General features: G+C 36.9%; 1 protein-coding gene across 1 annotated transcript; it reads right to left on the minus strand.

Moving 5' to 3' along the window:
• Positions 1-525: 525 nt before the first annotated feature.
• Positions 526-4,039, minus strand: LOC114194563 (heat shock cognate protein 80). The gene is made up of 3 exons (XM_028084886.2): positions 3,763-4,039; positions 2,610-2,751; positions 526-2,521 (listed from the first exon to the last, which is right to left on the minus strand). Exons 1-3 carry the CDS (start codon positions 3,883-3,885, stop codon positions 687-689), a joined length of 2,100 nt encoding a protein of 699 aa, XP_027940687.1. The 5' UTR covers positions 3,886-4,039; the 3' UTR covers positions 526-686.
• Positions 4,040-17,499: the final 13,460 nt, after the last annotated feature.

Consider the following 17,499-nt stretch of genomic DNA (forward strand, 5'->3'; position numbering starts at 1 on the left):
AGCAAATAATTTATCATGTTATGCACAACATCCTTTTGCCTATTGCTTGAATCTTGGCATCTTTCATGCATTCCAGCCTCGCTCCCTACTCCCACACATTTGTTGTTCAAGCCTAAAGAGTTGTCATATTGTACTATACAACAATATCCCATTGATGATGGTGAGCATAGCTTAGGAATTTCAGACTTCTGCTAACTAATCTAGATTACTTTCAGCGGGTGAAGAGGTGAAAGACATGAGGGAACCAACATTTGAAAAATTAGAATATGATTTTCCAGAATATATTTTTCCTTTTGTACCAAAATAACAACATGCAAAGTAAGAGACTACGATTAACATAAAAATGTTTCAGAACACAAGCATTGGCTATCTATGGAATAATGAGTAACTTATAATTGAAAATACATTACTTTATATTTAAAACCATATTTTAATAATTTGATGATTCATTTGTAGTATCTAAAATAACTAGTAAAGTACCTCTTATTAAAACTAGCTACGATTTCTCATACTAGAGATCAAATCTTGAAATATAAAAAAAAACTCATAAGAAACTGATAAAAATTTTAACATAAAAAGAGACCCGACTTGACAAAAGTTCAAAAATTACAAAATTTAAAAACAAACACTAAATGTAAAAGATAGTTCTCCAATCACAAAACAGTTTGTAAACAATAGAGTTAGATTTAATCAACTTCCTCCATCTTGCTGCCCTCAGCATCGGCATCGGCATCCTCCAGAGGTGGCATGTCGGCATCTGCATCACCAGCATCTTCATCAATGCTGAGACCAAGCTTCAGCATCCTGTGAATTCTGTTACCGAAAGTGTTGGGATCATCAAGGCTGAAGCCAGAAGTTAGAAGAGCAGTCTCAAAGAGCAAGAGAACAAGATCCTTGACAGATTTATCATTCTTGTCGGCATCAGCACGCTTCCTGAGCTCATCCATGATGGGATTCTCAGGGTTAATCTCCATCGTCTTCTTGCTTGACATGTAACCAGCCATGCTGCTGTCCCTCAATGCCTGCGCCTTCATGATCCTTTCCATGTTCGCGGTCCAACCATATTCACCAGTCACCAGACAGCACGGAGAATCCACAACACGATCAGACACCACAACCTTCTCCACCTTGTCACCCAACACATCCTTTATCACCTTGCAAAGACCGTCAAATTTCTCCTTCAATTCTTCCTTCTTCTTCTTCTCGTCTTCACTCTCATCAAGTTTCAGTCCTTCCTTGGTAGCAGACACCAACTTCTTACCCTCGAACTCCTTCAGCTGACCAACTGCGTATTCATCAATAGCATCAACCATGAAAAGCACCTCATATCCCTTCTTTTTCAGCCTTTCCAAGAACGGGGAATTCTCCACAGCTTTCCTGCTTTCACCAGTAATGTAGTAGATGTCACTCTGTCCCTCCTTCATCCTGGTAACATAGTCCTTCAGGCTAGTCATCTCATCACCGCTCTTGGTCGAGTGATACCTCAGCAATTCAGCTAGCTTTGACTTGTTCTGGGAATCCTCGTGGATACCCAATTTCAGGTTCTTAGAGAAGGCTTCGTAGAACTTGTTATAATCTTCCTTGTTCTCGGCAATTTCAAAGAAAAGCTCGATGCACTTCTTAACCAAGTTCTTGCGGATGACTTTCAGGATCTTGTTTTGCTGCAGCATTTCTCTGGAGATGTTAAGAGGAAGGTCCTCAGAATCCACAATACCCTTAACAAAGCTAAGATATTCTGGAATCAACTCTTCGCAGTTGTCCATGATGAAGACTCTGCGTACATACAGCTTAATGTTGTTAGGCTTCTTCCTTGTGTCAAAGATATCAAAAGGCGCCCTCTTCGGGATAAAGAGGATAGCCTTAAACTCCAACTGACCCTCAACAGAGAAGTGCTTGACAGCCAAATGTTCTTCCCAATCGTTGGTAAGACTCTTGTAGAAAGCAGCATATTCTTCTTTGGTAATCTCTTCAGGTTTCCTCATCCAGATGGGCTTCTGTTTGTTCACCAGAGACCACTCATGAGACACCTCCTTAATTTTCTTCTTTTTCTTCTCTTCCTTCTCCTTATCTTCATCGACTTCCTCAACTTTGCCCTCCTCTTCCTTCTTCTCTTCCTCATCCTCATCATCAGAAATCTCCTTCTCAATAGTCTTCTCAATCCAGAGAGAAATTGGATAACTGATGAATTCGGAATGCTTCTTTATCAAGTCCTTCAAACGACGCTCCTCAAGATACTCAAGCTGATCTTCCTTTAGGTACAAGGTTATCTTGGTTCCCCTGCCAAGACTCTCACCATCGGTATCCCTTGTCACGGTGAAGGACCCGCCAGCTTGGGACTCCCAAACATACTGCTCGTCATCATTGTGCTTTGTGGTAACAATAACCTTCTCTGCTACAAGATAAGCAGAGTAGAAACCGACACCAAACTGGCCAATCATGCTCACATCAGCACCTGCAGCCAGGGCTTCCATGAACTCCTTGGTCCCAGACCTCGCAATTGTACCCAAGTTGTTCACCAAATCTGCAACATGAAATGAACAAGAATTGAAAAAAGATACCTCAAAAAGAACAAAAAATCTAACCAAGAATGGCAAACCATCGTAACTTACCAGCCTTAGTCATGCCAATACCACTATCGATGATAGTCAATGTGTTGTTGGTCTTGTCGGGAATAATGTGGATGAACAGCTCTGGCTGGGCATCAAGCTTGCTCTTGTCAGTAAGGCTCTCAAATCGAATCTTGTCCAAAGCCTGTACAGGTAAAAACATGCCAGAAATCAGATATATCGCACAAAGAGAACAACAAACGTTCCTATATGCAATACAATACAGGGCAATAGCTCATGACCAAACAAAACCATTAACTCCTTCAAAAATAAAAAAGAAATAGATATTTCTACCCTAGTTTGGAAAAAGACCAATGATTGAAATACAGTACATAGTACAACAACTAAAGGTGTGCAGAACAAAACTGGTTCGAAAACATTTATCTTTTAAATTTAAAGGTTTGGTTTAGACTAAAATTCAAGATGTGCAAAACAAAACTGGTTCAGAAACATTTATCTTTTAAATTTAAAGGTTTGGTTTAGACTAAAAATCAAGATTAAAACAAGACTCGGATTTATAAATAATGTTATATAGGTTTAGAAATAATAAAGAACTACCAATCATAAATGAGCATGTGCATGTCTCTTAAATAGTGTTTCATGTTGTGATTGTATTTTGCTTACAATCTAATTATTTATTATACGACTAAGGTTGATATCATAAATATAACATACAGTAAAACGTATGTATCATGCAATTCTATTTGAGAAAATTATATTTTAAAATGTTTATCGAGTGTCGAAAGAAACAATTCATCTCGAATAGCAACTCTACCAAATTAGAATCACGTTAAATCAATTGTACTATGAAACGATCAGAAATTTTCAGGTAAACAAAATCAAACAAGAGATCATAATAAATACACAGGTAAAAGCACGCAAATCATAAAAATCACAATACAAAAACTGGTTGAAATAAAACAAATCCAGAAAATCATGGAGGTGTTTAGTAATAACATGAGAAATTACAAACAATAATATAGAACAATAACATTAAATGACGCAAAAGATGTGCAAAAACAACAACAAAACACAGAAACCGCGGAAACCAAAGAAGGCGAAGGATAATAAAAACTAAAAAACATGATTATGCAAAAGAACATGAATCCCAAATAAAGTGCAGGAGAGGAGAAGAGTTTAGGTAGTAAAATCATACATCAGAGGCATTGCTAATGAGTTCACGAAGGAAAATCTCCTTGTTGCTGTAGAAGGTGTTGATGATGAGACTGAGAAGCTGGTTGATCTCCGCCTGAAAAGCGAACGTCTCGGTCTCCGACATTCTGGATCTGCCTTCTATGGAGTTTGAGATTCAAAGAAGAGAGTGACAAAGAAGATGCAAAAGAAGGAAATGGAGTAAAGAATCGTTAGGGGTGTGAATTTAAGTAGAGGACTGGGCTAGGGTTTTGGTATTCTAGATCCTTCTAAGCTCTAACGACTAATATTTAGTCATCGCAATTCCAGGACCTTCTACTCCTATATTTGGGTCCACCTTTTATTCAGAATTACACTTTTGCCCTTCCCTTCTTTTGCCTGAAAATGGTTTTTTTATTTTGGAATAAATTTCAATCTTAACATTAACCATCTTATTTTAATTCTTCGATTTATTTTTGTGCTCTGGGTCCCTTCAATTTTAAAATGTTTCCTGCTTTTATTTTTAAATTTTTTTTTAAATAATTAGCATACATTCAGCGATATCGCGTTTATATATACACGATTTTAAATATTTATAAATTATTTAAATTTAAAATAAATAATTAATAAAATAAAATAAAATATATATAATTTTAATTATTAAAATAAAAAATATTGTGAAAATAATTTTTTATTATAGTAATTATTTAAATTTGAAAAATACTTAGTAACGTGATAACAGATTAATAACGAGTAATTATTTAAATTTTAGAAAAATAAAATGATAAAACTGACGTATCTATTTTGTATATAAAAAATAATATAAAATTAAATTAAAAATATAAAAAATAATATAAAAAAGACGTATCTATTTTGTATACAGTTAAAAATTTATAGGTTTGTATGTTATGGGTAAATATTATGGGGAGTGTTAATTAATTTATATGTCTAAAATATATCATTCACAATATTCATTTACAAAATAAAGTAATTGATAAAGAGATTTTGTTTTGTGTGCATTTGTTTTTTAGTTTTATTTCTCAAGTCCACATTTTTTTTATTTTATTTTTTAAGTAACTTTTTTTAATTAACTGTTTTTTTTTAATTTACAATTTAAGTGACTTGATTTTTCTATTCAACATTTTTTTAATTATTCTTTTAATCAAAAAATAAAAATTATCTAGAAAATAAATAAAAATAGTTATATTCAAATTGTAAAAATTATTTATATTTACTTTTATAATGATATTTTCCTTGTTTATTTATTAAAAAAAATTAACCCATGTTCGGTTTGTTCGGTTCAAATCGCTTCAGTTCGGTCTAGTTTGATTCAATTCGGTTTAGTTCCATTTGGTATGGTTCAATTTGTTAGTTTTGTTTAATTTGGTTCAATTTGGTTTGGTTCAATTCAATTTGGCTCGGTTCAGTTCAATTCGATTCAGTTCCATTTAGTCAATTACGATCCGATTTGAAAAAAAATATTCTTAATTATAAAAGTGTAATAGTCACCTGTTAATTGACTATTGGGTACGATTTGATTCGATTGAGTTGGATTAGATTTGATTCAATTCAGTTTGTTTTAGACTAGTTTGGTTCAGTTCAGTTCGGTACAATTCGGTTAAGTTCGGTCTAACTTGATTCAATTCAGTTTGGTTCGATTTTGATTCAGTTCAATTTCCTTCATTTTGGTTTGTTTCAATTCGATTATGTTCGGTTTGGTTCGGTTTGGTCTAGTTCGATTCAATTTAGTTTGGTTCAGTTTAATTTGATTTGACTCGATTCAAATTGGTTTGGTTCGGCCTAATTCGATTCAATTCGATTTGGTTTGATTTTTTTCAATTATGTGTGGTTTGGTCTGGTTGGATTTAGTTCATTTCGGTTCAGTTAGATTTGGTTCAATTCGGTTCAGTTAGATTTGGTTCAATTCGGTTTGGTTTGATTCAATTTGATTCATTTTGATTTAGTCTGATTCAATTTGGTTCGATTTGGTTCGGTTGAATTTGGTTCTTTTCGGTTCAGTTTTCTTCAATTCGATTTTGTTTGGTTCAGTTCAATTTGGTTTAGTTCGATTTGATTTGTTTTCGTATGGTTCAATTCGGTTCGATTTGGTTTGGTTTGGTTCAGTTTTGTTTGGTTTAATTTGGTTCAACTTGGACCGGTTAAATTCGATTTGGCCTAGTTCAAATCAATTCTGGTTGGTTAAATTCAGTTCAATTCGATCTGTTTGGGTTCAGTTCATTTCGGTTCAACTCGGTACGGTTTGGTCTGGTTTGATTTAATTTAGTTCGATTAAGTTCGGTGTAATTCGATTCAATTTAGTTTGGTTTGATTCGGTTCAATTCCTTTGTTTTGGTTTGTTTCAATTTGATTATGTTCGATTTGGTTTGGTTTAATTTGGTTCGGTCTAGTTCAATTCATTTCAATTTGGTTCAGTTTAATTTGATTTGGCTATGTTCAATTTGGTTCGGTTTAGTTTAGTTCAATTCGGTTCGATTTAGTTCGGTTCAATTCGGTTCGTTCGGGCTACTTCGATTCAATTCAGTTTGGTTCGGTTTGTTTTGGTTCAATTCAGTTCGATTTAGTTCGGTTCAATTCGGTTCGTTCGGCCTACTTAGATTCAATTCAGTTTGGTTCGATTCAGTTCAATTCGGTTCGTTTTGATTTGGTTCAATTTGGTTAGGTTCAATTCGTTTCTGTCAATACCAAATTTTGTCTGAATAACAGTGATAACAATAATAATAGAAACAAGTTAATTAAAAGTTCAATTGATATATAAATAATTAATAAAATAAAAAGGTAAAAATATATTGTAATTTGAGAAAGAATAAATATTTATGTTTATTTCATTTTATTTTATTTATTATTATCATCATTTTTGTTAATTTAATTTAATTTTGCCTTTTTGTTTTATTTTATTTTTTATGTTTTTTATTTATTTTTTTCTTCTTATTTTATTTATTATTATATTATTTTTCTCTTTTTATTATAGTTTCATTTTGTTTTACGACTCTTGTTCTAATTTAATAAAAGAAAAACAAAGCATAAGGAAAAAACAACAAAAAAAAGAAAAAGAAAAGGAAAAAAATAGAAGTAGGAGAGGTGGAGGTTAACGTAAGGTCTTTGTTATCAGCAGACTTATGTCTTTTTAGAGCAAATTTATGCCTTTTTAGAGTAGACCAATATCTTTTTAGAGCATACCAATATCTTCTTAAAGCATACCTATGTCTTTTTACTATTGGTTAGTTGAAAGATGTTTAGAGGTGCATCAGTTATGCCATCATTGTTTTTGTATTGGGAATTACGTGTAGTAGCTAGTTGGCCATGGTCATGATGGTTGAAGGAGCAGGAAGCAACATCTGCTCTCAGCCTTATCCCACATCTCGAGAAGATTTTATAAACAGAGGAGGAGAAGGGAGAGTGTCGTGACTGGAAAAGAAAGAAGCTATTGGTGCATTAAGTTTTATCTCCAAGGTAAGTGCCCTTAACTTCTCAACTTTTGTTACATTGTTTGATATTTGTCGCAACCGGAATCGCGACGGGACGACGAACCAAAAAAGAAACGAGTTTAAAAAGAGATTTTGGAGTTGACACCATAGTTATTCTCGACAACCATGGAAAACCATAAAAATAAAACAAGTATGCGGAAAACCAGATTTTAGATTTGGGAGTTGGTTACGTGTAAGGAAGGTGTTAACACCCTATAGCGCCCGCCCGATGGAGGTAGCTTTAATTAAAAATGCAAAGTCGATGTGGTCCCGGGTTGTCAGGCCCGTCCCCGTCCCGGGTCGTCAGGCCCATCTCGGTTGTCGGGCCTGTCCAGATCATTAGGCCGGTCCGGGTCGTCGACCTCGTCCAGGTCATTGAGCTCGTTAGGATCGTCGGGCCCGTCTAGGTCATCAAACTCGTCGGGTTCGTCTGGTCGTCGAGCCTGTCTGAGTTGTCTGGGTTGTCGGGCTCGTCGCCCGTCAAGACGAACCCGAGCCCGAATGTGTCGTAGGGCCCTTTTGTGTCATAGGACTTGTCCGGGTCGTCGGGCCTGTTTATGTTGTAGGGCCCATCCGGGTCATCGGGCCTGTTTGTGTCGTCGGGCCCGTCCGGGTTGTCAGGACCATCTTGGTCGTCGAGTCCGTTCGTGTCCTCGGGCCCGTCCAGGTCGTCGAGTTTGTCTTGGTCATCGTGCACGTCCGGGTCGTTGAGACCATCCAGGTTGTCAAACCTGTTTGTGTCGTCAGGCCCATCTTGGTTGTCGGGTCGGGCTCGACGATCGTCGAGCCCGTCCTTGTCATCGGACCCGTCCTGGTCTTCGGGCCCGTCCGGATCGTCAAGTCCATCTGGGTCGTCGTACCCGTCCGGGTTGCTCGACTTGATCTTTGACTCTAGCTTAATGTAGTATTATTTGGGAGGCTAACCCACCTTAGCCCTAACCCCAACCCACTAAAGAGGGGGCTTTGAGGGTTGGAACTTTTTTTTGCCTCCTCATTTAGAGGCCTCCTAAAAGGGGGCTTTATGAAGAGTGGGTTAGGCCTGGCCCATGGGCTAGGGGCCAAATTTGACATTTCCAATAAAACAAACCCAAAATAGGATTAAAACACAAATGAATGGTGGTGTTAGTAAACCTAGTGGTGTAGCATGCAGTTACTAGATGTGTGTGAAGTGGAAAATGGACTGCACACAATAACAACAAACGAGCCCAAAACAAAAATGGGGGTGTGGTGCCAGCAAATATGAAAGGTGCATTGAAAAATACACAAGAGAAACAAATACAAATGAATGGAGGTGTACAGATTAACAAAGAGAGGTGCACGAAGGAGTTTCCAAAGCAAAGAGGGTATGAAAAATAAGTTGAAGGTGCAGGATGCAAAGAAAAAAAAACGCGAGCCCAAAAAAACACAGAGTGGCAGCACAAGAACCCTTATCTCCCTTCTTCTCAAAAAAAGAAAAACGAAGTTTCTTTTTCTCCACTCACGCCTGAAACCAAAACCATCAATAACCATCATCAACGTCGCACCCATTCTGGCGGGCCAGGGACGCCGGCAACGATGCCGACCGCCACTCACCGGCGTCACATCTCTTTCTCCCTCTCCAACGCGCGAAATAGTCCTATGGCCAACCAAGAACCAGCTGCCACGCGATCTCCGTCAGCCAAAGTCGTTGTCGGCCACGTCGTTTACCACCGGAGCCATCACCGTCGACGCCGGAAGCCACCCCTTCTCTCCTTCTCTCTCGCGAGATCGACGCCCGCGTTAGGAGCCGCTGTCATGCGTCTGCTCCTCAAGAACTGCCACACCCGTGGTCGCTGCTCCGCGTCACGGCCGTCGGAGACATCGCCGGCGATATCCTGTTCTTAGGGGTGTCGTCGTCGAGAACCCAGGGATGCTCGACCTTTGCTTTCTCTTCGCATGTCGTCCCTCTATGCGAGGTCGCTGCCATTAGCGCGTCTTCCGTTCAAAACTCTGAATCGCCGCCGGCGAGGGTTTCTACTCCTTTGCTCATCTCTCTGCTGTGATTTGATATGGATGATGGGGGAATATAAGGCTTAAGTGTTTGGTAATGGAAAGGGGTTCCGGTTCTCTGTTATTTTATCTTGGTTTCTATGCAGGTGGATTCAAACATTGAGGAAGAAAATATTGTTCTTAGGTGAAGGTATGAATTTGGAGATGTAACAGATTTTGGCTTATGAATTGCGTATTGATGAAAACGAGTATGAAGTGGGTTCCATGTTCGAGTATAAGTGGTTGATTGGCTGATTCAAGGGTGAAAGTGTTGGTGGATTATGAACGATGGTTAAACATAGAGGATAATGGGGTGCCGGGTGAAACTAGTTTGGAGATTATGCGTGCACACAGGAGTATAGGTGTCAATTTGGCCCCTAGCCCATGGGCCAACCCTGGCCCACTCTTCATAAAGTCCCCTTTTAGGGCCCCACAAATGAGGGGGCCAAAAAAAAGCCCCAGCCCCCAAAGCCCACTCTCTAGTGGGTTAGGGTTAGGACTAAGGTGGGTTAACCCCCCAAATAATACTACATTAAGTCAGAGTCAAAGATTAAGTTGAGCGACCTGAACGGGCCCGATGACCCGGACGGGTTCGACGACCCGGACAAGCTTAATGACCAGGATGAGCCCGATGACAAGGACAGACCCGACGACCAAGATGGGCCCGACGACCAGGACGAGCTTGACAACCCGGACATGCCAAACAACACGGACGAGCCCGAAAACCCAAACGAGCCAGACAACCAAGATGGGCCCGACGACCAAGACAGACCTGACAACCTGAACATGCCAGACAATACGAACGGGCTCGACAACCCAAACGGGCCCGAAAACCCAAACGGGCCAGATGAGCCAGATGGGCCCTACGACCCAGACGAGCCCAACGATTTGAACAGGTCGACGACCCGAACAGGCCCAATGATTCAGACAGGCCCGACGACTTGAACGGGCCCAACGACCCAGACGTGCCAAATGACCCGAACGGGCCCGACGACCGGAACAGGCCAGACGAACCAGACGGGCCCGATGACCCAGACGTGCCAGATGACCTGAACGGGCCCGACGACCTCGTCGGGCCCGTTCGAATCATTAGGCCCGTTTGGGTGTCGGGCCTGTCCGGGTAGTCGGACTCGTCCAGGTCGTCAGGCTCATCCGGGTCATCGGGCCCGTCTTGATTGTTAGGTTCGTTTGGGTCGTCAGCCCCGTACGTGTCTTCGGGCCCGTTTGGGTCGTCGGGCTCGTTTGGGTCGTAGGGCCCATTTGGGTCGTCGGGTCCATACAGGTTGTCGGGCCCATTCGGGTCGTTGGGCCTATCTGGATCATTGGGCTCGTTCAGATTGTCGGGCCCATCCGTGTCGTCGGGCCTATTCATATCGTTTGTCCCATCCAGGTTGTTGGGCCTATCTAGGTCGTATGGCCCGTCTTGGTCGTTAGGCCTATTCGACTTGTTGGGCCCATCTGGCTCGTCGGGCCCATATGGGTTGTCGGTCCCATATGGGTCGTCAGGCCCGTTTGGGTTGTAGGACCCATTCGGGTCCATACGGGTCGTCGGGCCCATTCGGGTCGTTGGGCCTGTCCGGGTCATTGGGCCCCTCCAGGTCATCGAGCCCGTTCGGGTCGTCGGGCCCTTCCATGTCGTTGGGCACGTCTGTGTTGTCGGGTTTGTCCTGTATTCGGGCCCGTCTGGGTCGTCGGGCCCGTTCGGGTTGTTGGGCTTGTTTGGATCATCGGGCTCGTTCGAGTCGTCGTTCTTGTCGAGGTCGTCGGGCAGGTCCGAGTCGTTAGACCTATTCGGGTCGTCGTGCTTTTCCGGTTCATTGGGCCTGTCCCACAGATAGTAATATGTTTTAAAAAATAATATATTTTTCATGTGGAAGATGAAAACCCATGGGTTGACCCTGGCCCACAGGGCTTTTGTAGGGTTTTTGGTCCTGTGAGCTTCTTTGTTGGGGGCTTTTTTTCAATGTGGGCTTTTTTGGCCCTAGCCCACATGGATCAGGGCCAAACCCTGTGGGCTGGGCCAAATTGACACCTCTACACAGGAGAGATTGAGGGAGAATGAAGTGATAAGAGTGTGTTTCGGTGTTGTTGTGAATTAATGGCTGGTTTCAATGCACAAGTAAGCTTTATGTGTGGTTATGAACATATATGATGATGAGCATGATGAGCGTGAGTGAATATAAACAAGAATAACAGTGGATGATGAACAATGCTCAATTCCTAAACACTTACCTTCACGATGGAATCCAACGTACCAATCACCTTCTTCTTTATCCAGCCTTGGCACGCTTCCTCTGCTCTTTTAGACTCGATGGGTTGCTTTGCTTTGCTGCCACCGATATCCCCTGCTCTCTCCCTCCTTTGTTGCCTTTTATTGTGTATTCTCAACGGTAAAATCCTCTTCCCTCGAGTGCTTGTCCTCTTTTCAAACAACTCTTTCCTCCTATTACCTTATATCTTTGCTCTTACGATTCTCATGGGTGAAATAGTGATACACAGATATCCAGCATTTTCATTTTTGTGTTAAGACACATAAATGAAGTAAAATCTGAACGTTTCTTACATGGAAGGGAATGCTCAGCAGAGGTTTACGTTGAGTCTCAATTTTCACCTTTTCACTTCATTTTAAATTTTTTATAATATTAATATATATATATTTTTATTATTTTTTTAAAGCAAAACGAAAATAATAAAAAATAAAATAAGATAAGATGAAAATTTGAATATAAATTAAAAGTAAGAAAATAAAAATGAATATATAAAGTAAAAATAAAAACAATATTAAAATAAATAAAATAAATAAAACAAAATAAAAAAAAGTATACGTAACATAAATAGAAAATGTTTATATTAATATTTATAAATAAACACACACTTTATTCATGTTATAAATTAATATCAATTATATTTTGAAGCATTAACGGCTAGTATATATGATTTAATTACTTCAGTAAAATATCTAATAATTTTTTAACTAACTTTTGTAAATGAATTATTCTTTAAAGTTTCAATTCACGTTCTTTTTATATATAAGGATAAGATAATGATAACTCTCTTATTTAATTAGGTTTTCTTTTGTTGGTACCAGATGGAAATGTGATCATTAATTGGGTTCTCTGGTTTCTGAGTACTAGTACTAGATGAAAATAGAGTTTGTTGTTTTCGGTGTTGCTTGTATTTGGTATGCATGAGAGATGATTAAAATTCTGTAGGTTTGTAATAGATTGAGAATGTCAAATGTTTAAATCGAATTGATGAAGCCCAATAAGCATGCTTGCCCTTTCATTTTGATATGGGCCGGATACACACAAGCCCAAATCTATCACCAACCCAAAATAAGACTTTTTCTTTCTGTACTTCCAGTATTACTAACTGCACTTCCATATTGAAAGAAAGAAATTAAAACACCCTCCTCGTAGCTTAGCCACGGCTGTTATTGTGACTGGAACTTTGTTCCCCGGTGCATTTTTGAGAGGAAGAAAAATTAGTGATGTTTTGAAAAGCTTGTTCCATTTTTTTCTTTTTAAATTTACTATGAAAAGATCATTTGGAAAAGCTTGTTAAAGAAGATATTATACATATTTAACAAAATTTGTTTAAGAAATTATGTTTTTAGAAAGCTTCTTCTTTGATGCATTTCATGTATTCTAAAAGGCTTATTCTAAAATGATATTCCAAAAATATTATTTTAAAAACCATGTTCGAAACATTTCAAAAAACTTACTCCAGAATATTTTTGGAACAAATAATCCTAAAGTCACTTTTTTGAAGAGTAAAATAACCATTTTAAAAATTATTAAGATGCTATTAAAATTTATGGAAATAACATCTGAAAAATTGCTTCCTCACTCAGCAAATTTCTCCCTGCACCCCACAATATAATGAAAATATTTGAATTCTAGAAAGTTTTTCGAAAAATATTTCATGTATTTTAGAAAAAAATTTCCCGAACATATTTCATGTAGGAGGAGTATATTATAAAATTTATTTTGGAAGGTATTATATATGTTTCGGAAAGTTTGTTCTTAAAAACATATACCGAAACGTATTTCTCACATTCTAAGAAAATTATTTTGAAAATATTGTTTAAATTTTTGTTTGAAAATTATATTTCAAAAAATTTGATTGTGGAAATATTATTCTGGAAATTCCGAAAATCTATTCCAGAAAGGTAAAATGGTCATTTTTGAAATTTAAGATGCAGAAAAAGCAATTGTCATAACTTCTTGGGTCGTACTTTCTCCACCCTGCCAATATTCTTTCTACACCCCCATAAAGCTTCCGGAAATGTTTTTATGAAACAATAAAATTCAAAATAATGGGGTGCAAGAAGAAATTTAATGAAGTGCATCCTTTGGTTGTGACCTACGATGTCTCTATACACCTTCTTAAGCCCAGCCCATATTAGGTTTAAAAAAAGAACCAATCTTCAGTCCCTAAAATGCATAAGATTCTTATATTCTTACATTAGGTTCAGAAACAGGAGAATCTTTAAACAAGTCTTGCAAAGTGTAATTTAATTTAAAATTTAAAAAGAAATGTGATTTAGGTGGAAATATATCAATAAATTAAAAAATGTAAATGGAATAACTGAAAAATTACAAACTTATTTAAAACATATGCAGTATATTTTTTTTTAAAAAAACTAACGAGACAGTCATATATATATATATATATATATATATATATATATTTTCTGGAACCAAAGTTATAGTACAAACATATTCCAAACAGATTTATTACCAAAATTATATCGGTGGTTAGAATAACATTAATTTAAATTTTGAAGTTTTTGATTGAGTTTTTCTGACTGATTTTGGGTCCAAATTAATTAATTGTTTTGGGAAGTGAGGTGGGATCCGAATTTTGTCCATATTCATCTGAAGCTTTGGAAATGACCCTTCAACAATGATAGGAATAAGTATAATTAAGGCTTCATCAACATATGTCTAGGAATAATGATAATGATCAATTATACAAAATAAATAAATAATTTTTTTAATTAATTAGTTAATTTTTATGACTAATATTTTCTCAATTTTATTTTGGTTTACTCTTTGCACCTATTTTACAATTCACATTGCATGAAAACAAGCACAATCATTCCATTTTTTATACGTAAAAACGAGTTTCACCCTTATTTGAATCTTAAACTTTCCATTTCTGTATAATTTCTATACAATGGATTTGAGACCATTTTTTTCCCATAAAAAATACTGTTTGAAAGGAAAAATTATTGTTGGATTGGAATGACTATAGTATATTCTAACTTTCCACACATGACATCGAATAATTTATAGCATTTGGAAAGTGATCTGGGAACAGAAACCAGAACTTACGGGTAAATGAATGATGGATGGATAGGATGAGATTATCATTTGATTTAATGTGATTTTTTTCAGGACCACTATCTTTCCCTTTTATCAAACTCAGGTTTTTTCAATCATGTGAAACTCACCCTCAGACCATGTTTTTTTCTCTTAAATGCGATATGATTTTTAGTACCAAATCGATCTATTCGCACAGAAATCTATAAAATGACGTGATGTTGATTATTTTTTTTCCTGTGTATTCTTCGTCATTTTCTGCATCTTGGCGATTAGCAGTAATAAATAGGTTTCTCCTATCAGTTCGCAACTGGTATGGCCGTTCACATAACTAGACGATACTGGTCTGATATATCGGTGTCGAGTCTTTATAGAGAGGTATGTGTAGGAAGTTCCATATTAATTAGAGATAAAATCAATTCATAATATATGAGTGAGGTGTAAAACTCACTTTACAAGTTGGTTTTGTGGGGTTGAGTTAAGCTTAAAACTCACTTCTAACATAGTATCAAAACCAAGTTAAAATCTATCATAACGAACTTTTTTGAACATTCTATTCCATCCAATATTAGACCACTAACGGATCATCTACTAATTTCTTGTCTCTCGCACGAACTTTGCCGGGAGTGAAAAAACATGAATGAGGTGAAGATGTGAGAAAAAAGAAGCAAAACTAGTGGAGAAATTGCTCCCTAAACCACTTCACATCGAATTTGCTCATGTGATGGAGTAGGTGATAAATCTCAATTGTGGAGAAATTGCTTGGGATGTGGACACACATTGGTCTTATCTCTATGGTTTTGGTGAAGCAATGAAAAGTTGAAGGAATTGGGCAAATAATTAGAAAGAAACAAGAAAGGTTTCAATTGTTGGTATAATATAGTCAAAGATTGGTGATATTGATGATGATGACGAGGATGGAGCATCCAAACGTGTGAAGTGGGGAAGTGTAACTTGGCAGTTCTTCTAACATGATTTTGGACCCTATGGTTTATTATTAATCAATTACTAATATTATAACTTTGATGCGATTTTATCATCATCATCATGATCATGTCAATAACAAATCATGGTTGGTTCCATCAATCTGTGTCATTATTATTGGGATTCAAAAGTCCACTTGATGTGCATCGAATTCACCACTTGATGACTCTATTGCACGTGTGCCATGCATTAAGGACAAAAGTTCCTATGATGCTACACTACCCGTAGACCTCTCCCAAAAGGCTCCACCCCAATGCAAATCATGAAATTTCTCATAATCTTTCTCCCAAATTTCCACAATATATGGCAGGGGAGCCATGCTCTTTCTATTATTTTTCCTTCTATTATTGCATGCTAAATACCGACTCCTCTTCACTCCAAAGCCAAATCAATCGAGTTCAGATTTTTTACTGAATTTTTTATACGCAATTTTCTACTAAAGACCTAGCTCCTCTTTATAATATATTTTAAAACATCAAAATCAATATTCCTCAATACATTTTTAAGGCACGTAAAAAGGAATCATACAAAAAAATTCAGTAAAGAATTCAAATTTCAAACCAATCAACATAAAAAACACCAAAGTAAAGGAAAAATACATTAATTTCTCACGATTAACATTATTGTTCATAATAATCTTACTCAAATAAAACTGTATAGAAGAATTATGAGTCGGTCAAGAAAGGATTTATTGAAAAGACACATTATCAAATGTAACTTAATCTAACTCACATAAGAGATTGATATTAAGTCAAATCCAAAATCTTAAAACAATAAATTCATAATCATAAGTCTCTTTCATTATATGTTATTCAACTCTGTCATATATAATCAATGCGAGAAATAAACTCGTACTTGAATTTGAACAACTTTTGTGAGTTTTATTCTTACCAACAAATTTTGCCAAGCATCATATCTTACTACTCAGAAAAAGAAACGAAAGTTCTTGATCAACAACACAACCAAGTACAAGATCTACACTTAATTAACCGAATACACATTCAATGTTGAGATTCTGATTTGTTGAAAACAATGTTATTTTAAGTATGTGAGTGGAATTACCCATCTTCTTGCACACACAGACACATGAAATGGAGCATTACTAGTGGTGACAAAATAGCTACCGACAGTAGGAACATAGAGTGGTGATTGACCATTCTATTGTTAGTCAAATTTGAATTTTGCAGTGATGTTTATGTATTGAAATAGATTATAGATATTCTCCTCTCGTGAGCATGAGCTCCTACCAAGCTAGTTAACAATCTATCACTCAGGGAATCTAAACAAAACCTACCTACACACTCTTTTCCTTATGTATTCAATTAATCTCTTTTCCGAAAACTAAAAAGCTGAAACCTCACACTCGCTTTTTAATAAACAAACATATATATATAGGAGAACCAGGGGCGTAAAATGTTGATAAACAGTTTTTTTCTTCAGTCCAAATATTAGGTGCACCATTATGACAGCCTCAGCAGCATGTAGGCACTGTTTTTAAATATTATTGCCACAGCAAATCCACCAATTAATATTTTGATTCATGTCATGTGCCAGCCAACTTTCTTTGTTAGAGATTAACCCGATGCATTTGTGGTTTAGGGTTCAGAGCTTTTAGATTTAAAAAATATGATTTTAATACTAAATTATTAAATTTTGATTGATGTTGAACGGTGATTTGAAAGTTTTTTACATCGGATTAGAATGAATAAAATGAATTAGAAAAATCTTTAAAACTATTGTTTTAAGATTTTCTAATAAGAATGATATTTTAGCCTTTTGCATGAGTTTTTCTTTATATGTATCGAACCGAATCTCTCTTGTATAGATTATTGTAGAGTTTAAGTACGACATTAAAAAGTAAAAATAAGAAAGTTGAACAATTTATATTTCATAAATTAAATTTATTATTTTAAGATTATGAATTGAAGACAGTATTATTTTTTATGTGACTTGAATTCA

The sequence above is a fragment of the Vigna unguiculata genome, chromosome 8 (genome assembly GCF_037176805.1).
Source record: "Vigna unguiculata cultivar grain cowpea cultivar isolate G323 ecotype 2 chromosome 8, ASM3717680v1, whole genome shotgun sequence".
NCBI lineage: Eukaryota > Viridiplantae > Streptophyta > Magnoliopsida > Fabales > Fabaceae > Vigna > Vigna unguiculata.

What these genes read in the sequence shown, in the direction of transcription:
- LOC114194563 (XM_028084886.2), bottom strand. Translation starts at nt 3,885, where the DNA reads ATGTCGGAGACCGAGACGTTCGCTTTTCAGGCGGAGATCAACCAGCTT. An exon ending in TCATTAGCAATGCCTCTGAT is followed by an intron (nt 2,752 to 3,762) that starts GTATGATTTTAC and finishes TTACCTGTACAG; the next exon opens with GCTTTGGACAAGATTCGATT. An exon ending in TATTGGCATGACTAAGGCTG is followed by an intron (nt 2,522 to 2,609) that starts GTAAGTTACGAT and finishes TTCATGTTGCAG; the next exon opens with ATTTGGTGAACAACTTGGGT.